This window comes from Symphalangus syndactylus, chromosome 7 (genome assembly GCF_028878055.3).
Source record: "Symphalangus syndactylus isolate Jambi chromosome 7, NHGRI_mSymSyn1-v2.1_pri, whole genome shotgun sequence".
Classification (NCBI taxonomy): Eukaryota; Metazoa; Chordata; class Mammalia; order Primates; family Hylobatidae; genus Symphalangus; species Symphalangus syndactylus.
The window spans coordinates 119,346,049-119,370,033 of NC_072429.2; the positions used below are offsets into that span (position 1 = coordinate 119,346,049).

At 41.5% G+C, this 23,985-nt stretch overlaps 1 protein-coding gene across 2 annotated transcripts in view; it reads right to left on the minus strand.

The window, feature by feature from the left end:
- SNTB1 (syntrophin beta 1) overlaps positions 1–23,985 on the minus strand; it is a 285,077-nt gene that overhangs the window by 35,630 nt on the left and 225,462 nt on the right. For both annotated transcript variants that reach the window (XM_055287139.2, XM_063643529.1), the window contains exon 4: positions 490–629. In XM_055287139.2, the coding sequence (XP_055143114.1) occupies positions 490–629 (140 nt within the window). The remainder of the gene's footprint in view (positions 1–489; positions 630–23,985) is intronic.

The window sequence follows — 23,985 nt, forward strand, 5'->3', positions numbered from 1 at the left end:
CCTGGCAGCCACCCTTCCACAGGAAGCATCATGGAACTGAGAAATAACTTGTTATGAGATTTCCTGCTGAACAAGCCTTAAAAAGCACAGTGGAGCATTCCCATATAACATTCTTTTGTGCCACCAAGTGAAGACCCTTGCTTGGTGATTCTGCTTGGACTTCAAGACTACACACGTATATGTCTAGTTCATTTCACAAAGGGAATGAGATGGAGATCCAGGAAGGTGGCTAGATGAGGACCATCTCACAGATGTCACTGTTTCTTGATGATGGATGAGTATTTTGTTCTTTGTCTCTGTGTTGTTGCTTCATGTTTGGCCATAAATGATCATTAATCTATGTGGCTAAAAACGTGTGGCTATATTCTTAAGGAGCTCTCAGCCCCTGCTGCAATAGTGAGCAGTAATATAACGTGTTGAGCTAGTTGTAATTCATTAAAATAGAATCCACCTGCAAACACATCATACCAAACACAAGGCAATGGCTACCTGGTGGCAAGAAGAGGGTATGTGTGAACTGGGCTGAACCAGGCTTCCTTCCTCCGTGGCATGCTGTCATAGATTAAAAGGTCTTTCTCAGTCAGCACAACCAGGGCTGGTTTCCATTGTTTCTCGCTCTCCCCTGGCACCTGAAAAAGAAAGCAGGGAACTGTCAAATGACAGCCTGAGAAAAGGATGATTATGAGAAGTTGGCATCCCCCTAATCAGATGACTCAGCAATACACTGAGTGTCTTTTGGTTTGGTTGCAAAATCAAAATGGAAAGAACCTTGTCTTTATCCAATGCTTCCTGATCCTTGAAAATATCTGTTGTCTCAAGGGCCCTGAAATGTATAGTCAGGACAGCCAAGAAGCAGCGCAGCTGCCACACATCTGTCACTTTCTCACCTGCCAGTCAGCACTGAATCTTTATTTCATAGTGGGAGGCAAATGCCTGGGGGAATAAGTACTTCCAGCTGATTCTCTGGTACAGTAGCATTTTGTTTTATTATGAAATGGTGAGGTCTAAAAAGTTTTTGAATAAATATCTAAAGGCTCTGAAAAATGTACTATGGTGGCAAATGTCTACCCAGACAGAGTGAGACATCACAGCCTCTTTCCCTAGTCTTTTGCTCTTAGATTGGTTCTGTAATTCAGGCATCATCTTGAAACTTTTCTGGTTCTGTTGAATGTCCAGTTCCATTCACCACCCATAATTTATTAACTCAAGGGTTGAGATGACCTGACAGGAATGTGAAAGGATTGTGAAAGTCATCAGTAATGATTGGACCAGATGATCTTTGAAAACGCTTCTAATCTGGAGAATCTGTGTAGCTCAGCTCTTACCTCATGAGCCATCCCCTTGGCCCGGTGTTTGCCCTTCCCAAACTTCCTATAAGTTCTTCTGTCTATAAAAATGCTTTCCTTCCCATTTGATGGGCCCTAGGATACATCTTTAAGCTTAGTTTAAAAACTCAGTGAATGCTCAATTCTTGCTACTCAAAATATGGACTATGTTCCAGTAGCAACAGCATCATCTGGGAGCTTGCTAGAGTCTCAGGCCCATCCAGATCTCTTGAATCAGAACCTGCATTTTGACAAAATCTTCAGGTAATCCCTATGCTCATTAAAGAAACACCGCTCCAGATGAGGTTAAGATTGCATTTGACACTGACAACTAATCCAAGATTTAATGTTGTCATAATAAGCCACAACTCAAAAATCTATTCAGAATCAAAGTAAATTAGTAAGCTAAATAAGTGATAAAGCTAATTTCTTCCCTTTCTAGTCTTATTATTACTTTATGACACAGTGGAATCCGTATAGAGATAGAAGCATGTGTGTAGCTCTTGCTTTAGGCTAACACCCTAGTATGAGGAATGAGTGATCAAAGTAGAGAAGATTTACAGAATGACGTAAGGCTTGAGTTCTGTAGGTCCTACGTGTAGGCTGCCTAAATCTGAGTTTGTTATTTATTGCCTGTGTGATTCTGGTCAAGATATTCTCTGTGCTTCTATTTCCTTACAGATAAGGATAATATCATATACAACAGTGTTTTTGAGTGCTGACTCGGGAGCTAGCGGGCCTGAACACAAATTTGTGTTGCCCAGTTTACTAGCTGTGGGGGTCTTGGGCAAGTCAACTAATTTCTTTGTATCTCAGTTTCTGGATCTGTAAAATGAGAAATAATAGTACCTATAGCAGAGGGTGGTTGTGAAGATTAAATGAGCTAAAATTTGTAGAAATACTTAATGCAGTGCAGAATAAGCATCATGTAAGTACCTGTTAAGTAAAGTAGCACTTACCTCATCATGCTATAGTGGAGATTGAGACAGTGTGTGTAATGTGCTTGGCATGGTAGCTGGCAGATGGTAACGCCCTCAGTAAAACACAGGATGGGGAAATTGTGTCAGACACCAGTTTTTGAACATGTCAAAAATGGTGTCCTTTGGAAATGGCATCACTATGACAAGGCAATGACTTTCCTTGGGAAAAATTATAAGACAAGCCAAGAATAAGCTTGGTGCTAACAATTTCAATACCTTTTCTTCCCATCCTTTCCAAAGTTCTCCCAGGAAGAACTCATTGCTTGATGATCACCTTTATATTTTAATGCCTCCCTTCCAGCAATTCCAAACAAAAACTGTGCTTCTGAAGAAGTGCCCTCCCCCACTCCGCTGCTGTAAAGCTATTTATACTAGAACATGAATGACTGTTGACATATTCCTCACTTTGTGTATTTTTTGCATATTTTAAAAGCTAGCTTTAGCTTATTGCTTTTGTAAAAGGACTTTTTTCCAACAGAACAGCATCTTCAACAGATGAAAATGAATTGTTAGAGAAGGCAATGTACCAGACCCTGCAAGGTGAATAAAGTATGGTCTCAAGGCATAAATTGTTTGGGGCAAGGGGAAGGGGGTTCAGAATAATTTTTTCCAGCTTCTACATTAAATTTAGTAAATTACTTTTCCAGCTCATTAAATAGGACTGGAGAAGCTACAAATGATCCTCCCAAAGTGACTATCTTACTCACCTAGTCAGATGCAATCCATTAACTTTGACCAGAATCAGTCATTTAAAAGTGAAAGCAACCAAGCATCATTCTTCAACAACAATATTAAGTTTGCAAAATAAGACTCAACAGTAAATACCAACAGTATAATGCAGGCTTCTCTACTGGTGGAATCACAAACTCACCCATGTGTCAAGTGGTATATGTAGGTTTAAATAATCCCAAAGCCCTAAAACATTTTGCAGCTTATTGAAGAGTGCTGTGTGGATATGGTAAACTCTACTGTGAGAATACTTGGAGTGGGCACATTCCACATTCCTGTATGCAGAGCTGTTATTTTAATGCTAATGTAAATGCTTAGAGGTAGAAGGCTGCCTATGAGGACAAACAACTTTCCAAAGGGGAAAAAAAAATCATGTTGAAGAACAGGGATTTTTTTGTTTGTTTTGTTTTGAGACGGAGTCTTGCTTTGTCGCCCAGGCTGGAGTGCAGTGGCAGGATCTCCGCTCACTGCAAGCTCCGCCTCCTGGGATTCACGCCATTCTCCTGCCTCAGCCTCCCGAGTAGCTGGGACTACAGGCGCCCGCCACCAAGCCTGGCTAATTTTTTGTTTGTTTGTTTGTTTTTGTATTTTTAGTAGAGACGGGGTTTCACCGTGTTAGCCAGGATGGTCTCGATCTCCTGACCTCATGGTCCACCTGCCTTGGGAAGAACAGGGTTTTAAAAGCCATACCTTGTGCTACATACGCTTCATTATTTCAAGCCTTTGAAGACCAATTTTTGTCAGGCTCAAATATTGGTGCTATTGTTCTAGTGACAACGTGCATTACAAATCCAGCTTTCCTGGCACCCAAAGGTATTCTGATATGAATACGACAGTTTTGGAGATGCGTCTGCATTTTGTTAACACATGACTCCTGAAACAGATGTGATTTGCATCTCTGCCTGGCTTCCTGCCTTGAGTGTTGCAGTCGTCAGTTTCTTAAGAACTGATCAGATTTCTAATGAAGAAGGTGAAGAAAAGGCAACAGGGGAATAAAACATTCAATTCTGAAATTATTCTGATGCACAACTTTGGTGAGCTGAGTCCTGTCCTTCTAATCACTTCCACAGAGCATAAGAGGAAAGGTTTACAAAATGGCAAGAATTTGAGAGCTGGTGGTAAGAAGTAATTGGTAACAATTATGGAAGTGTCCTTAATTTGAGACAGGTCTCCCAAATCATCTGGGTCAGTGGCTTCCAAACTCTTTAAATTCAATGATCTCTCTGTTCAGATTAAGTCATAAGTCCTAGAACAATACGTAAAAGAATTGGATGAGCGAGGTAGCTCGGGTCTATAATCCCAGCACTTTGGGAGGCCGAGGCGGGCAGATTGCCTGAGGTTGGGCGTTTGAGACCAGCCTGGCCAGCATGGTGAAACGCCATCTCTACTAAAAATACAAAAATTAGCCAGGCGTGGTGGCGGGCGCCTATAATCCTAGCTACTCAGGAAGCTGAGCCGGGAGAATCACTTGAACCCGGGAGACAGAGGTTGCAGTGAGCCAAGATCGCGCCATTGCACTCCAGCCTGGGCAACAGAGCGAGACTCTATCTCAAAAAAAAAAGAATTGAAAGAGACTTTATATGGGGTTGCCTCCCAGTGGGGATCTTGGCCCCTCTGAGACTTTATGTCTTCATCCTAGCACCACCCATGCCTCTAAGTGGGGTTGCTACCAATCTTTGGAATATAGTTTGAAAACTGATCTTGTCTCTTCTAAAATATCTAGAATCTGGCAGGGCGCAGTGGCTCATGCCTATACTCCCAGCGCTTTGGGAGACTGAGGTGGGTGGATCACTTGAGGCCGGGAATTCAAGACCAGCCTGGCCAACATGGCGGAAACCCGGTCTCTACTAAAAATGCAAAAATTAGCCGGGCATGGTGGTGCATGCCCTGTAGTCCCAGCTACTCGGAAGGCTGTGGTGCAACAATTGCTTGAGCCCAGGTGATGGAGTTGCAGTGAGCCAAGATTGCACCACTGCACTCCAGCCTGCACAACAGAGCGAGACTCTGTGTCAAAAAAGAAAAGAAAATAAACAAACAAAAAACCTAGAATCTTCACATTACTTCCAAAGAGACAGTTTTACCAGAACTTTCAGTGCCTTTTTTGTGGGTTCTTCCAAAGAAAAGAATGATACTGTTGTCTCTTAGGCAGAATTGTAAGGATTAAATGAATTCATGCACATATAGGATTTACAAAGCTGTCTTACAGACAGTAAACAGGCAATCCTTAAAAATCATAGCTATTTTTTACTATTATATTAAGGTAAGGAGAGTGCACATCAGATTAAAGATCTGAGTGAGCTTGGGCAAGAATTACTTGCCTTTGCTGGGTCAAAATTTCCTCCTCTGCCAAATGATGGGGTGGGACTAAATTATTGCTAGCACCTCCTCAACTTCAAAATCCAATCAGCTTTTTAAGTTTAAAGTTATCTGCTACTAGGCTGGAACTGCTTCAGCTACTGAGATTCTTGCTTTACCAGCTCTTTGTTCAGTGCACTCTTTTCCTAAGGCAAAAAGCAATACACGGGTCTCTTTTTCTCGCTTCATACCAACTCACTCTTCCTAACATATTTACTTTCCACCTTCTACTTGAGCACGCATGGCAGGAAGAGCTCACAGTCTTTAGAGCCCAACAGCGTGTCTTCAAAATCTGGCTTTGCCACTTCCCAGCTGAGGGACATGAACAGCTTACTTAAGTGCTCTAAGCACTTGTTCACTGATGTGTCACATGCTAAGGATGGCCTCCCATGCACGTGTCTTTGAGAATCAAATGAGACAATGTATATAAAACTTGCTACATGATGGGTACTCAAAATGATAAACTGCCCCAGTTGCTCACCTTGAGACACTGTTTCCCCCAGCTCCAATGAGCAGGAAGGAAGGTCTAGATGTAAGGCACAGAGAACACAAAGTGAAAACGTTCACAAAGGAAGAAGGGCCATCACGGCTTTTGTATTGCAGATCGTGTTCATCTCGACAACTTTTTAATTGAAGTCTGTTTCGCCTCAGGTTGCTAGGTGTTTAGAACAAAGGACAAGCTATCGGTGTAATAATAATAATTAGCATTGATCAACTTCCAAATGCTTTACAAACATTAGATAATTAATCCCTGCACCAACTCTCAGGGAGGCTGATAAAGAAGAGAAACAGCATTTAAATGTGGCCACAGGCACATAGGGACAGGGCTAAGCAAGGCCACTCAAATCTCCAGCTCTCTTCTAGCTTGCCCTGAACAATCCCCAGGACCCAGGAATCAGGAGTCAGACAAGACATCTAGAGCTGGTTGGCATGCTGGCTCACACCTGTAACCCCAGCTACTTGAGAGGCTGAGGCCCGAGACTCACTTTAATCCAGGAGGTGGAGGTCACAGTGAGCTGAGATTGCACCACAACACTCCAGCCTGGGCAACAGAGTGAGACCCTGTCTCAAAAAAAAAGAAAAAGACATCTAGGACATCTAGAGCTGAATGAAAAGGAAGAGAAAGCAAAGGAGAATGAGAAAAAAGGCTGGAAAAAGAAGAAAAGTGCTCTATGGGAGCCTCAGCTTTCTAGGACTAACTTCTCTCTTCTCACAAGCTGTCTGGTACCTGGATCACCTGCTGAATTCAAGATTGGTGTCAAGAGGGGAGCAGAGGCCGGGCATGGTGGCTCACGCCTGTAATCCCAGCATTTTGGGAGGCCGAGGTGGGCAGATCACCTGTGGCGAGGAGTTTGAGATCAGCCTGGCCAACATGGTGAAAACCTGTCTCTACTAAAAATACAAAAATTAGTGGGGCATGGTGGTGCACGCCTGTAGTCCCAGCTACTCGGGAGGCTGAGGCATGAGAATCGCTTGAACCTGGGAGGCAGAGGTTGCAGTGAGCCAAGATCGCACCATTGCACTCCAGCCTTGGCAACAGAGTGAGACTCTGTCTCAAAAAAAAGGAGAGAAGCAGAATGAGTGATGTATCATGTGGATGGATGTTAAGATAATGATGAAAAATAAAGTAAGGTGAAAAGGATGACATGAAAAATATGGTCTGATCATGGGACACTAAAGAGGGTGTCATTTTTATTTTTATTTTAGTTTTACTTATTTATTTTTTTAGACGGTGTCTTGCTCTGTCTTCCAGGCTAGAGTGCAGTGGGGCCACCTTGGCTCACTGCAACCTTTGCCAGCCTGGCCAACAAGGTGAAATCTCTAGTAAAAATATAAAATTAGCCAGGCATGGTGACACATGCCTGTAATCCCAGCTACTTGGGAGGTTGAGGCAGGAGAATTGCTTGAACCCGGGAGGTGGAAGTTGCAGTGAGCCAAGACCATGCCATTGCACTCCAGCCTGGGCAACAAGAGTGAAACTCCATCTCAAAAAACAAAAATAAAAAGCAAACAAAATAAAAAAACAATAGCAGAACACCCACTCATGTCAAGTACACATAGAATTAACAAGAGAGACCACACTCTGGGCATTAAATCTAGTTTCGATAAGTTTAAATGTATTCAAGTTAAACAATGTATGTTCTTTGACCAAAATGGAATTAAATTAGAAATCAATAATGGAGATCTATGGAAAATAAAAACACAACATATCAAAATCCTCAAGATGTTGCTAAAGAAGGACTAAGAAGAAATGGGCAATTAATGCCAATATTAGAAAAGAAGAAAGGATTCAAGGCAATGGTCTCAGCTTTCACCTTAATAAACTAGAAATAGAAAAAAAAATTTTAAACCAAAATAAGCAGAAAATAGAAAATAATAAAGACCAGTACAGAAATCAATGAAAATGGAAACATAAAAGCATCAGAAAGTTCAACAAAACCAAAATCCGGTTTTTTGAGATCAATGATCAATAAACCTCTAGCCAGCCAGACTGACCATGAAAATGAGAGAGAAGACACAAATTATGAATATCAGAAATGAAATGAGTTCATGTCCTTTGCAGGGACATGGATGAAGCTGGAAACTCATTCTTAGCAAACTAACACAGGAACAGAAAACCAAACACCGCATGTTCTCACTCATAAGTGGGAGTTGAACAATGAGAACACATGGACACAGGGAGGGAACATCACACACTGGGGCCTGTTGGGGGATGGGGGACAAGGGGAGGGAGAGCATTAGGACAAATACCTAATGCATGCAGGGCTTAAAACCTAGATGACAGGTTGATAGGTGCAGCAAACCATCATGGCACATATATACCTGTGTAACAAACCTGCATGTTAGGCACATGTATCCCAGAAATTAAAGTAAAATTTAAAAAAATGAAACAGGAGGCATCACTACATAGTCTGCAGATATTAAATATAAGACTGGGTGTGGTGCTCTCATCCATAATCCCAGTGGTTTGGTAGGCTGAAGTGGGAGAATTGCTTGAGGCCAGGTGTTTCAGAACAGCCTGGGAAACATAGAGAGATCCTCTTATAAATAATAATATTAATACATATAATATTAAATGTATGATAATGGAATGTATGAAGAATTGACAAATTCCTTGAAAGACACAAACTACTAAAGCATATTCAAGAAGAAATACTGGAACAGCTGGGGATGGTGGCTCACGCTTGTAATCCTAGCACTTTGCGGGGAGGCCAAGGTGGGGGGATGAGGTCAGGAGGTCAAGACCAGCCTGGCCAACATGGCAAAACCCCATCTCTAATTAAAAGTACAAAAATTGGCTGGGCGCGGTGGCTCACGCTTGTAATCTCAGCACTTTGGGAGGCCGAGGCGGGCGGATCACGAGGTCAGGAGATCGAGACCACGGTGAAACCCCGTCTCTACTAAAAAGACAAAAAATTAGCCGGGCGTGGTGGTGGGCGCCTGTAGTCCCAGCTACTCGGAGAGGCTGAGGCAGGAGAATGGCGTGAACCTGGGAAGCGGAGCTTGCAGTGAGCCAAGATTGCGCCACTGCACTCCAGCCTGGGTGACAGAGCAAGACTCCGTCTCAAAAAAAAAAAAAAAAAAAAGTACAAAAATTAACCAGGTGTGGTGGTGGGTTCCTATAATCCCAGCTACTCCTATTCAGGAGGGTGAGGCAGGAGAATTGCTTGAACCCAGGGAGTGGAGGTTGCAGTGAGCCGAGATCAAGACACTTCACTCCAGCCTGGGTGGAAGGGGAAACTCCGTCTCAAAAAAAAAAAAAAAAAAAAAAAAACTGGAACGGTACTATATATCTTAAAGAAATTGAATTGGTAGTTTAAAATGTTTCTCCCCAAAATACTCAAGGGCCAGATGACTTCACTGAGGAATTCTATCAAACACTTAAGAAATAATACCAATTATATATAATTCTTTCAGAAAATGGAATAGTAGGGATACTTCCAGCCCATTCTACAGACTAGCTTATGCTGAACCAAAATAAGACAAATATATTACGAAAATAGAAAACTATAAACCAGTACTCCTCACAAACATAGATCCAAAATTTCTAAACAAAATTTTAGCAAATTGAGTATGAAATTATATTTAAGTGGTAATACATCCTGACTAAGCAGGGATTAATCAAAAAAAGCATTACTGTAGCTATCTAATAACAAATTAAACGTGAAGATTGCAGAAGCCTCGGTAGCAGATGCGATCAACTGGAAGAAAGGGTATTGCTGATGGAAGATGAAATGAATGAAATGAAGCGAGAAGGGAAGTTTAGAGAAAAAAGAATAAAAAGAAATGAACAAAGCCTCCAAGAAATTTGGGACTATGTGAAAAGACCAAACCTACGTCTGATTGGTGTACCTGAAAATGACGGGGAGAATGGAACCAAGTTGGAAAACACTCTGCAAGATATTATCCAGGAGAACTTCCCCAATCTAGCAAGGCAGGCCAACATTCAGATTCAGGAAATACAGAGAACACCACAAAGATACTCCTCGAGAAGAGCAACTCCAAGACACATAATTGTCAGATTCACCAAAGTTGAAATGAAGGAAAAAATGTTAAGGGCAGCCAGAGAGAAAGGTTGGGTTACCCACAAAGGGAAGCCCATCAGACTAACAGCTGATCTCTCAGCAGAAACTCTACAAGCCAGAAGAGAGTGGGGGCCGATATTCAACATTCTTAAAGAAAAGAATTTTCAACCCAGAATTTCATATCCAGCCAAACTAAGCTTCATAAGCGAAGGAGAAATAAAATACTTTACAGACAAGCAAATGCTGAGTGATTTTGTCACCACCAGGCCTGCCCTAAAAGAGCTCCTGAAGGAAGCACTAAACATGGAAAGGAATAACCGGTACCAGCCACTGCAAAAACATGCCAAATTGTAAAGACCATCGAGGCTAGGAAGAAACTGCATCAACTAACGAGCAAAATAACCAACTAACATCATAATGACAGGATCAGATTCACACATGACAATATTAACTTTAAATGTAAATGGGCTAAATGCTCCAATTAAAAGACACAGACTGGCAAACTGGATAAGGAGTCAGGACCCATCAGTGTGCTGTATTCAGGAAACCCATCTCACGTGCAGAGACACACATAGACTCAAAATAAAGGGATGGAGGAAGATCTATCAAGCAAATGGAAAACAAAAAAAGGCAGGGGTTGCAATCCTGGTCTCTGATAAAATAGACTTTAAACCAACAAAGATCAAAAGAGACAAAGAAGGCCATTACATAATGGTAAAGGGATCAATTCAACAAGAAGAGCTAACTATCCTAAATATATATGCACCCAACACAGGAGCACCCAGATTCATAAAGCAAGTCCTGAGTGACCTACAAACGGACTTAAACTCCCACACAATAATAATGGGAGATTTTAACACCCCACTGTCAACATTAGACAGATCAACGAGACAGAAAGTTAACAAGGATATCCAGGAATTGAACTCAGCTCTGCACAAAGTGGACCTAATAGACATCTACAGAACTCTCCACCCGAAATCAACAGAATATACATTTTTTTCAGCACCACACCACACCTATTCCAAAATTGACCACATAGTTGGAAGTAAAGCTCTCCTCAGCAAATGTAAAAGAACAGAAATTATAACAAACTGTCTCTAAGACCACAGTGCAATCAAACTAGAACTCAGGATTAAGAAACTCACTCAAAACCGCTCAACTACATGGAAACTGAACAACCTGCTCCTGAATGACTATTTGGTACATAATGAAATGAAGGCAGAAATAAAGATGTTCTTTGAAACCAACGAGAACAAAGACACAACATACCAGAATCTCTGGGACACATTCAAAGCAGTGTGTAGAGGGAAATTTATAGCACTAAATGCCCACAAGAGAAAGCAGGAAAGATCCAAAATTGACACCCTAACATCACAATTAAAAGAACTAGAAAAGCAAGAGCAAACACATTCAAAAGCTAGCAGAAGGCTAGAAATAACTAAAATCAGAGCAGAACTGAAGGAAATAGAGACACAAAAAAACCCTTCAAAAAATTAATGAATCCAGGAGCTGGTTTTTTGAAAAGATCAACAAAATTGATAGACCGCTAGCAAGACTAATAAAGAAGAAAAGAGAGAAGAATCAAATAGATGCAATAAAAAATGAAAAAGGGGATATCACCACCGATCCCACAGAAATACAATCTACCATCAGAGAATACTACAAACACCTCTATGCAAATAAACTAGAAAATCTAGAAGAAATGGATAAATTCCTTGACAAATACACCCTCCCAAGACTAAACCAGGAAGAAGTTGAATCTCTGAATAGACCAATAACAGGTTCTGAAATTGTGGCAATAATCAATAGCTTACCAACCAAAAAGAGTCCAGGACCTGATGGATTCACAGCCGAATTCTACCAGAATTCGGTACCAGAAGGTACCATTCCTTCTGAAACTATTCCAATCTATAGTAAAAGAGGGAATCCTCCCTAACACATTTTATGAAGCCAGCATCGTCCTGATACCAAAGCCTGGCAGAGACATAACCAAAAAAGAGAATTTCAGACCAATATCCTTGATGAACATTGATGCAAAAATCCTCAATAAAATACTGGCAAACTGAATCCAGCAGCACATCAAAAAGCTTACACACAATGATCAAGTGGGCTTCATCCCTGGGATGCAAGGCTGGTTCAACATACGCAAATCAATAAATGTAATCTAGCATATAAACAGAACCAAAGACAAAAACCACATGATTATCTCAATAGATGCAGAAAAGGCCTTTGACAAAATTCAAGGACCCTTCATGCTAAAAATGCTCAATAAATTAGGTATTGATGGGACATATCTCAAAATAATAAGAGCTATCTATGACAAACCCACAGCCAATATCATACTGAATGGGCAAAAACTGGAAGCATTCCCTTTGAAAACTGGCACAAGACAGGGATGCCCTCTTTCACCACTCCTATTCAACATGGTGCTAGAAGTTCTGGCCAGAGCAATCAGGCAGGAGAAGGAAATAAAGGGTATTCAATTAGGAAAAGAGGAAGTCAAATTGTCCCTGTTTGCAGATGACATGATTGTATATGTAGAAAACCCCATCGTCTCAGCCCAAAATCTCCTTAAGCTGATTAGCAACTTCAGCAAAGTCTCAGGATACAAAATCAATGTACAAAAATCACAAGCATTCTTGTACACCAATCACAGACAGACAAACAGAGAGCCAAATCATGAGTGAACTCCCATTCACAATTGCTTCAAAGAGAATAAAATACCTAGGAATCCAACTTACAAGGGATGTGAAGGACCTCTTCAAGGAGAACTACAAACCACTGCTCAATGAAATAAAAGAGGATACAAACAAATGGAAGAACATTCCATGCTCATGGGTTGGAAGAATCAATATTGTGAAAATGGCCATACTGCCCAAGGTAATTTATAGATTCAATGCCATCCCCATCAAGCTACCAATGACTTTCTTCACAGAATTGGAAAAAACTACTTTAAAGTTCGTATGGAACCAAAAAAGAGCCCGCATCGCCAAGTCAATCCTAAGCCAAAAGAACAAAGCTGGAGGCATCATGCTACCTGACTTCAAACTATACTACAAGGCTACAGTAACCAAAACAGCATGGTACTGGTACCACAACAGAGACATAGATCAATGGAACAGAACAGAGCCCTCAGAAATGATGCCGCATATCTACAACTATCTGATCTTTGACAAACCTGACAAAAACAAGAAATGGGGAAAGGATTCCCTATTTAATAAATGGTGCTGGGAAAACTGGCTAGCCATATGTAGAAAGCTGAAACTGGATCCCTTCCTTACACCTTATATAAAAATTAATTCAAGATGGATTAAAGACTTAAATGTTAGACCTAAAACCATTAAAATCCTACAAGAAAACCTAGGCAATACCATTCAGGACATAGGCGTGGGCAAGGACTTCATGTCTAAAACACCAAAAGCAACGGCAACAAAAGCCAAAATTGACAAATGGGATCTAATTAAACTAAAGAGCTTCTGCGGGGACCTCACGAGGAGAGGAATTTGCCCAATGATAGATATTTAAGGGTATAAACCCATGGCTGGGCTCAGCTTTTAAAAAGTCTTATCTGAGATCCTTCATGGAACAGAGTTCCATCAAAGCCAATTTAAAAAGCCGAAGTGAAAAATAATTATTCTTGCTGCAATTTATGCAAATAATCAGGCCAAGTATAGTAAGACTGAAGTTTATTTTGTAAACAAATCAGTTCTATCCGAATTTGCTTTTAATAAAAATGGGGACTGGAGGCCGGGTACAGTGCCTCATACCTGTAATCCCAGCACTTTGGGAGGCCAAGGTGGGCAGATCACGAGGTCAGGAGTTTGAGACCAGCCTGACCAACATGGTGAAACCCTCTCTCTACTAAAAATATAAAAATTAGCTGGGCACGGTGGCGTGTGCCTGTAATTCCAGCCGAGATTGTGCCATTGCACTCCAGCCTGGGTGACAGAGGAGGACTCTGTCTCAAAAAAAAAAAAAAAAAAAAGAAACTTGAAAGAGAAAAATATGCTTCAAAAGAAAAACTATAGTACGCTGTTGTTAGCTGTTCTTGAGGTTTTCTCCTGCAGTTTAGACTAAATTCTAAATTCTTCGTGGATTAGAAGTCCCCAAACTAATGCTTTCAAATCTTGGCTTTTAAAATTGGGAATCATGCTCCTCATCCTATAGGACTTGTTACACTGCAGTAAAACTATAGATAAGACTGGCTCCCACCTAGGAACGGACTGAGCACAAGAAGACAGCTCTGACTCCCTATGATTTCATCTCTGACCAATCAGCACTCCTGGCTCACTGGCTTCCCCCCCGCCCACCAAGTTATCCTTAAAAACTCTGCTCCCTGAATGCTCGGGGAGAGTGATTTGAGTAATAATAAAACTCTAGTCTCTGGCACAGCTGGCTCTGCGTGAATTACTCTTTCTCTGTTGCAATTCCCCTGTCTTGATGAATTGGCTCTGTCTAGGCAGCAGGCAAAGTGAACCCCTTGTATGGTTACATCCAGAACACATACAGTACTCTCAAAACTCAGTAATAAGAAAGAAACTCAATAAAAATAAATATAAACAGTTCAACAATGAAGATACACACAAACCTCAAATAAGTACATTAAAAGATGTGCAACATAGTCATTAGGGAAATGCAATTTAAACTACATGAGGTATCACTACACCCTTATTAAAATGAATGGAATTAAAATGACTGACTATACCAAGTGATAGTGAGGATGTGGAAAAATTGAAATTCTCATACATTGTTGAGACTGAATAATGGTACAACCATTTTAAAAAATGCTGTGGCAGTTTCTTTAAAAGTTAAACATACATTTACCATTTGATCTAGTGATTTCACTCCTAGATATTAACCCAAGAGAAATGAAATATATGGCCATATAAAGACTTGTATAGAAATATTCTTAGTAGTTTTTAGTATCCATAGTTCAAAAAGCCCAAATGTCTGTCAATAGGTGAATGCATAAGCTAATTGTGTATCTATGCAATGGAATAATAATATTTAGCCAGAAAAAGGGAATAAACTATTGGTACATGCAACACCATGGATGAATCTCAAAATAATTTTGCAGAGTGAGAGAAGCCACACAAAAGAAAGAAAAATATGCATACTGAATAAAATTACAGAAAATGCAAATTGATCTATAGTGATAGAATGCAAAACAGTGTTTTCCTGGGAAAGAAAAAACTGTATATATTGTTGTTCAGGAAAAGCAGCTTCCAAAACAGTGAAACATCATGATAACTTTTTTTTTCCATAAAACTACACACAGAAATAATTATCTCCAAAGGATAGAATTTTGGGTAATTTTTTGTTTTATTATTTTATTAAAAATAAACCACAAACAGGAATTACTTATGTAATTTTCTTTCTTTCTTTCTTTCTTTCTTTCTTTTTTCTTTCTTTTCTTTCTTCTTTCTTTCTTTCTTTCTTTCTTTCTTTCTTTCTTTCTTTCTCTTTCTTTCCTTCCTTCCTTCCTTCTTTCCTTCTCTTTCTCTCTCTCTCTTTCTCTCTTTCTTTCTTTCTTTTATAGAGTCTCACTCTGTTGCCCAGGCTGGAGAGCAGTGGCACGATCTCCGCTCACTGCAACCTCCGCCTCCCAGGTACAAGTGATTCTCCTGCCTCAGCCTCCTGAGTAGCTGAGATTACAGGTGTGCCACAACCCCAGCTAATTTTTGTATTTTTTTAGTAGAGATGAGGTTTCATCATGTTGGCCAGGCTGTTCTCAAACTCCTAACCTCAGATGATCCACCCGCCTCAGCCTCCCAAAGTACTGAGATTACAGGCGTGAGCCACCTCACCTGGCCTACTTATGTAATTTTCTAAATGCTATAACAAAAATGTATCAAAGAAACATATGGCTTCTATTGAGATAAGGAAGGAGGTAAAGAGACGAAAGAGGCCTGGTGTTGCACTATTTAAACCAGAAAGGTCACAAGACTATCAAAATTCCTGGGCTCCCCAGCATCCTGTCCTCAGAACTTCCTACCAAGGCATAAAGACAGGAAATTAATAATAAGAAAGTGGCCCAAACACACTATATTTTCAGTCAGTTTTCCAGTTTTCTTTTTTCCCTTTGCATACTTGCAGAAACCAAGTAGATGTTTTGCAAGTTATCTTATTTACTGAGCATGCAGAAGGTCAGATGCTAATGTACTCTAACAGAGGCCCTTGATGATTCTATTAAAAGTAATGCCTTGGTTTCTGGGATTTCATAATGAAGCCAACCTTAGGGCAGAGCACACATATGTAAGGAGATAAGTGTGCAGCCCAGGTTTTAAATCTCCTCTCTTCATACAGCATTGCAAGAAGAGGAGGTGGAAGGCAGAGGAGGGTCTGTGTAGGCTTCATCACAGCACAGGGCCATGTCAACCACATGAACTTGGCCCTTCAATTGCTTTGCCTCATTTGCTGACTGCTAATGAGACAGCATTTCAAAATCGATACATTCCAAAACGCATTCCAGTTAAGTGGTTCCAGCTTCTCTTCTTGCTTTAAAATGGTTGTTGGTAGGCAGGCACGGTGGCTCACACTTGTAATCTCAGCAATTTGGGAGGCCGAGGAGGGCGGATCACCTGAGGTGAGGAGTTTGAGACCAGCCTGGCCAACATGGTAAAACCCTGTCTCTACTAAAAATACAAAAATTAGCCAGACGTGGTGGCGCATGCTTATAATCTCAGCTACTCGGGAGGTTGAGGCATGAGAATTGCCTGAACCCGGGAGGCGGAGTTTGCAGTCGGCCAAGATGGGGTCATTGCACTCTAGCCTGGGCGACAGAGTGAGACTCTGTCTCAAAAAAAAAAAAAAAAAAAAAAAGGAAAAATCTCCTATTGTAGTTTGGCCAGGCACAGTGGCTCACACCTATAATCCCACCACTTTAAGAGGCCGAGGTGGACCTCCTGACCACAAACCGGCCAGGAATTAGAGACCAGCCTGGCCAACATAGTGAAACCCCGTCTCTACTAAAAATACAAAAATTAGCTGGGCATGGTGGTGCACGCCTGTAGTCCTAGCTGCTTGGGAGGCTGAGGCAGGAGAATCACTTGAACTCTCTCTCTAAATATATACTATTTAAAAGCTTTAAATCACCATGAAAAATAGGTATTCTTATTCCCACTTTACAGAAGGTGAGATTAAAGTTCAAAAATATTAAGTGGCGGCTGGGCATGGTGGCTCACGCCTGTAATCCTAGCACTTTGGAAGGCTGAAGCGGGCAGATCATGAGGTCAGGAGTTCGAGACCAGCCTGACCAACATGGTGAAACCCCGCCTCTACTAAAAATACAAAAATTAGCCAGGTGTGTTGGTGGGCACTTGTAATCCCAGCTATTCAGGAGGCTGAGGCAGGAGAATTGCTTGAACCTGGGAGACAGAGTTTGCAGCAAGCCAAGACCAGGCCACTGCACTCCAGCCTGGGCGACAGAGCGAGACTCCGTCTCAAAAAAAAAAAAAAAAAAGGTTCTTAGATTCTACTTGAGTTACTCTGCATCTCTGTTTTACTGCACGTTCAAGATAAACACAATCAAGTCAGACTAATAAATTGCCAAGAACCGGGCCCATTCTCCTGAGGCTCACTCAATAAGTTTCTTTGTGGATTAAAAGTCCCCAAACTAATGCTTTCAAATTTTGGCTTTTGAAATTGGGAATCATGCTCCTCATCCTATAGGACTTGTTACACTGCAGTAAAACTATAGATAAGACTGGCTCCCACCCAGGAACGGACTGAGCACAAGAAGACAGCTCTGACTCCCTCTGATTTCATCTCTGACCAATCAGCACTCCTGGCTCACTGGCTTCCCCTCGCCCACCAAGTTATCCTTAAAAACTCTGGTCTCTGAATGCTCCGGGAGAGCATTCTGGAAAAGCCAAATGGAGCCCTGCTGAAGGATTACTTCAGGGAGAAAGAGTGTCCCCCATTTCTTTCTTTCTACTTAACTCCCCTCTGAGGAAAGAAGCATTATTAATCTGATTGTTCAGATCCAAGAACTGTCATCAGGCCTCTTTTAATAGGAGGCATTGTCATGTTTGCCAACAGTCGGTGTCTGTGATCACTACCCTATCACTCAAGTCCCTGTGTCTGCACAGTGAGAACACACACACCTGGCTGATGCTGGGGCAGCCTGGCCAGTTTGGTCCACCTCATTAACTTACTTTGTAGACCTCAGCATTCTAGAGTGTGCAGGAGGCAAGACACATGGCTTAGGCCATGTTCCATGTAATCTGACATTTACCCAGAGTTTGGCATTAGTGCTTACTGGGCACTTGCTCAGCTATTAATGTGTTTCCTTGTTATCGTTGCTGTTGATTCCCATTAATTCATCATTCCTTCTGGCTCTCAGTTGGGAGCCACAGAAGGGAGAAAGGGTGAGTCATTACATTACCAGCTCCTACTATGATCCTCCACCCACCCCACGCAGCACTCTGGGAGAAATCCTGGCCATGAACTTAGACCACAAACTGGATTTGCTGTGTGTCCCCCTTGCCATTTCCATGGTGAATGATTTTGTGTGCATTCTCTGTGACTACATTGTTTTTACTCCTTGACAGCTTACTGTGTCCCTTCACTCCCTCCAGAGAAACCCTGACTCCGTGACTGTGAAACTGTTTTCACCTCCCAGATCCAGATTTCTGGGTCTAGACTTGCTTTCCTCATCATCCCTGCTCTTATAAAGGGATGACTTCATGAGAAGTCTTTGATTCCTAGAAGGCTTTCTCAGCAACGATCCCATTTAGAGTCAAAATATTTATTTGCCACACACCATCAGTGTCTTGGCTCAACTGGGAACACCCGGGTCTCCCAGGGGACACCCATTTCCTCAGGACAGCTTCAAAGTACCAGCTGTTGAAAATGAAGGCTTCTTGTTGTATGAAAATAAATTCCTTCTAGTGCTTTATAATGGATTGTTCTTTAAACCTGTAAACATTCCCTTTTAATATGTTTACCTGTTTGCTTAGCTCATCTTTCTCTGAGCAAAGTCTACAAGCAACTTTCAAGTCCATGCCCTGCCTGAATGATACAATATTATGTTTCAATAAGGTCAGAATTGTTTGAGATTTGCTCTACCTTTGGATCTCTTAAAAGTGTAGTAAGTTAGGGCCAGGCACGGTGGCTCATGGCTGTAATCCCAGCACTTTGGGAGGCCAAGGCGGGCAGATCACCTGAGGTCAGGAACTTGAGACCAGCCTGGCCAACACTGAGAAACCCTGTCTCTACTAAAAATACAAAAATTAGTTGGGCATGGTGGTGGGTGCCTGTAGTCCCAACTACTTGGGAGGCTGCGGCAGGAGAATTGCTTGAACCCAGGAGGCAGAGGTTGCAGTGAGCCGAGATTGCACCACTGTACTCCAGCCTGGGCGACAGGGCGAAACTCCATCTCAAAAAAAAAAAAAAAAAAAAAAAAAAAAAAAAAAAAAAAGTGTAGTAATTTAGAAGGAGCAGTTAGGAGAAAAAAGTTTAGGGAAAATGTAATATATTTGGTTTTGAGTCATTTAAAGCTGGTGATTTAAAAATCTACGTGACAGGGAAAGGATTCTCTCTATCAAGGGAGGAAAGGGCTAAGGGAGTGAACATGTATGACAGTCTACTCTGATGAGCCTCACTGTGGGTTAAACTGTGTTCCCCCAAATTCATATGTTGAAGTCCTGACCCTAGTACCTCAGAATGTGACCTTATGTGGAAATAGGGTCGTTGCAGATGTAATTCGTTAAGTTGGGATAAGGTCATATTGGAATAGGTTGGGCCCCTAATCCACCATGAATGGTGTGCTAATAAAAGGGGAAATGTGTACGCAGACATGTACACAGGGAGGAGGCCACGTGAGCATGAAGGAAGAGACCAGGGTGATACATTTCCATGTCAGGGAATGCCAGAGATTGCCAGCAATCTGATGGTGACCTGAAGCTAGGAGACAGGCATAGAACACATTCTTCCTTATAGTCATCAGAAGGAACCAACCCAGCTGACATCTTAGTCTCCGAATTCTAGCCTCCAGAACTGTGAGACTATACATTTCTGTAGTGTAAGCCACCCAGTTTATGGTACTTTGTTATGGCAGCCCTAACAAGGACATTCAAGCCCTGTGCTGTAGTTCACCACTCTTAATCCTTTCAGCAACACTTTAAGGTATTTATTATTATCCCCATTTACAGAAGAAGAAACTGTGGTTCTGAGAGGTTATATACTGGCTAAGCACAGGCAGTTAGAATTATAAAGCCACTCATGTGGCTCATGTGCGGAGCTCAGCTGGACTGTCTCCTCTCAGTTGGAGTGCACGGGCCCAGCTCAGTGCAACTGTGCAGCAGGCCATGCTTCTCTTCGGAGCTCTTCTTTCTGTCGTTCTTTCCTGCCTCCTGGCATGTGAGGCTTCACTCAGGCCAGATGTCAATATTTTGATCCAAATATCTAAATTCCCCTCTTAATAATCAAAGCTCTTTATTCCCCAAGCCTCACATCTGCTTAAAGTAATTCAAGACTAAGGTGGAAATGAGTCATAACCCTTAATATGTTGTTCCAGTAACAGACCTTTCTATTTATAACAAGTAGCTGGGGCAAAATTCGTCCCTTATGTTTACTCTTTATTGCACAATTGAAGGGCTAGTAAATGAAACATAGTCTGTTCTCTAAAGGAGGTGAAACATTTCCATCATTCTATCAATTCAGTTTGCATGAATCTGTTACTTTAGCAAATCCTGTTTTTTTGCTGGTGTTTTTTGCTCACCCCAGGGCAGATGTTTGCAAGTTTCTAAAAGAGTGAAGTCTAATGTAATATGCTGTGCAGTTTAAAATCAAACATGTCATATGTTTAACAACATATAACACGAATACAGTGGGTTATGAAACAACATTGGAGTAACTACCAAAGTTAGGCTATGAAACAGCATTTGCAACTCCCAAACTTTTTGAGATATCTGCAGTCTAGGAAGTTAAGTGGCTCTTGACCTTTCCAGCTCATGGGATAGAAAACACTGGACACAAAACACATCCCTTCAGCAATGTTACACTAGCTATATTAACCACAGAACCTTCTAGAAAAGGAGTCATAAATTCATATTATTACAGAGGACCAGGTATACAAAGAGAAATAACCTCCATATCACTTATGAGATAACCTCTTTTCAGGAATTAGCCAATTATTACCAAGAATGATTGTGGGCATGGCATTGCCAAATCTTCCAGTGTTTCAAGAGAAGCCAGGAATGTGAATGTTTTTATGTAAACTTTCCCTATGTTTAAAAGCTAGTGTATTCGTTTCCTATTGGTGCTGCAAGAAGTTTCCACAAACTTGGTGGTATTTGCTATCCTATAGTGCTGGAAGTCAGACGTCCTGAAATCTTGGTGTTGGCAGGGCTGCTTCCTTCTGAAGGCTCTGGGGAGAACCCACTTCCTTGCCTTTTCCTGCTTCCGGGTCCCCCACATCCCTTGGCTCATGGCTCTGCATCATGTTACCTTTTCTCCTGCAGTTTCTGTCACCACGTCACCTTCTCTTGCTTCTGACCCTCCTGCCTCCCTCTTAGAAGGACACTTGTGATGACACTGGGCCCATCTGGATGATCCGGGATCCTCTCTCTATTTCAAGATCCTAAATTACATCGCATCTGCAGCGTTCCCTTTCCCAGGTAAGTCAACACACTCACAGGTTCTGGGGGTTAGGACGTGGACGTCCTTGTGGGGAACGTTATTCTGCCTACCTCAGGTGGCAATGAATTTAAGTTGAAAAATAATGTATGGAGCGAAATGACAGGAAGTCTGGAATTTGCTTTAAAATCCCTCCCTGGTCCCTTCTAAAAATGGGCAGATGGGGGAAACAAGGCAGATAAAATAGTGACAGTTGTTGAAACTGGAGGTTCATTATTGTTTTTTATTTTCCTTTAGGTAAATTTTAAGAATCCCTAAATGGCTGAGTATGGTGGCTCACACCTGTAATCCCAGCACTGTGGGAGGCCGAGGCGGGTGGATCACCTGAGGCCAGGAGCTGGAGACCAGCCTGGCCAACATGGTGAAACTGTCTCTACTAAAAATACAAAAATTAGCTGGGCGTGGTGGCGTGTGCCTAATAATCCCAGTTACTCAGGAGGTTGAGGCAGGAGAATCACTTGAATCTGGGAGGTGGAGGTTGCGGTGAGCCGAGATTGCACCACTGCACTCCAGCCTGGGCAACAGAGCGAGACTCTGTCTCAAAAACAAAACAAAACAAAACAAAACAGACAAACAAACAAAAAAACCGAACAACAACAAAAAAGAAAACTAATGTTTTATGGGAGGAAATTTGTATGTGGCAGCTTTAAGGGTTCAGCACCTTTCAAAGTTATTGAGGCACAGTTCTCACAAATTATAAAGATCTCCACAATAATCCTCTGGCCCCAACCCACTACCCATTCCCCACTCCTTTACTAATTCCTTCTAGTTTTGAAAAATCAGCCTCTGGAAATTCTCACATTGTGTGGGATGCCTGTCTTTTGTGTATCATGGTTCCATACTTTATATATCCTTAGACCCTGTGGAATGACTGGAGTACAGTGGTGTTCAACAGATTCTTGCTGAACTCTGAGCAACTAAAGTCACACCTAGTCAACTGTGCCTTAGGCCGCCCCCAGTGAATACTGTAAACCGTTTAAGCATCATTGTTTGAAGAGCTCAGAGGCCTGAGATCTATGTGCTCGCTCACGGACCTTCTTTGCCCACCCATGGCTCCAATTCCCATTTTCCTTCATTAGGTGTGAGCGGTCCATACTCAGCTTCCAGAAATGGATGAAAGGCTGCTTCTAATCTGTGAGCTCACAGATAATTAAATTAGCCTCCTCTCAATGTGGTGGGGAAAGCTATTTTACTTTCATTAACTCCAAAGGGCCATTTCAATTAAAGTTTCTATTTGGTAAACAAGTTATCTTTGACTTACAGACTTGACTTCCTTAACTTCCAGGAAAGATGCCCTTTAAAGGGATGCTGATATGCAGAAATTGACAATTTTTTTTTAAAAAAGCTATCTTTTGAAAGGGAGATAACATTATTGCTAAATCCAAAAACAGCAAGCTGTTTGGGAAAAAAAAAATGTATGCTTCAACATCCTGTGTTTTGTTTTCAAAGGATAAAAGGTGGGGTGCGTTTGTGGGCTTCCTTGTCTACTTTCTCATTTTATTGTTCCATCAAAAAAGAAAGCCAGAAGTTCTTTGAAGGAAGAAAATGTTAAAATGTAGGGAGCGTCCGGCCTCAACATCACACCAACATTTCCTAAACTCATGGCCTGGCATTATGGCTATTCGGTAATGTCAGACACCATAATACCATTTACTATATGAACAAAACATCAACATGCTTGCTTTCAGTGCGATCTACCAAAGCTTTATGACTAACCAACCAAACAAAGAAAAACAAACCAAGAATTGGTTTTAGAGAAATTGTAAAACTGTGTTCCAAGGACCAAGTGACAAACAAATTCTGAAGCCCACTTATCCTGCTTTAAACTCCTTCATAAAACATGCCCCAACTGGGAATACTCATTTTTTGTTTCCTCTGACTTCCTGGCAGCAAGGACGGAATCTAGTAGTAAGGACATAAATCTTATCTGACACTTCCAGTTTGCAACTCAGCTTAGTTATTTTCACTGTGATCTTGAAGAAGTTACTTATCTTCTCCATGCTGCAGTTTCCGCATCTGTAAAATGGGGATATTACTTCTTCTCTAAGACTGTTAGGAGGATGGAATTAGATAATGTATTTAAAGGTGTTTCTCAAAATTTCATTGGTAGATTATCTGCTTCAGAATGAGCGGGGTTGCTGGTTACAAATTCATAAGTCTGCTCCTTCTAGGATCCAATTATTCAAAAGTGCTGTGGGTGTCTCCCAGAAACCTAGATCTATAGGAAGGGGCCTGGGTAAGTCTTCTGCATACTATTGTTTGAGCATATCTGTAATAAGCACCAATTACCATCACTACCATCATAATGTATATACCACTCATTTTCTACCAGTGACCAGTCTCCTTGGATTCCCTGCCTTGTATCACTGGGTATTTGCTATAAATAGATCCTTGAATCCCTGATTCACTGAATCCTGGTATCCAGGAACT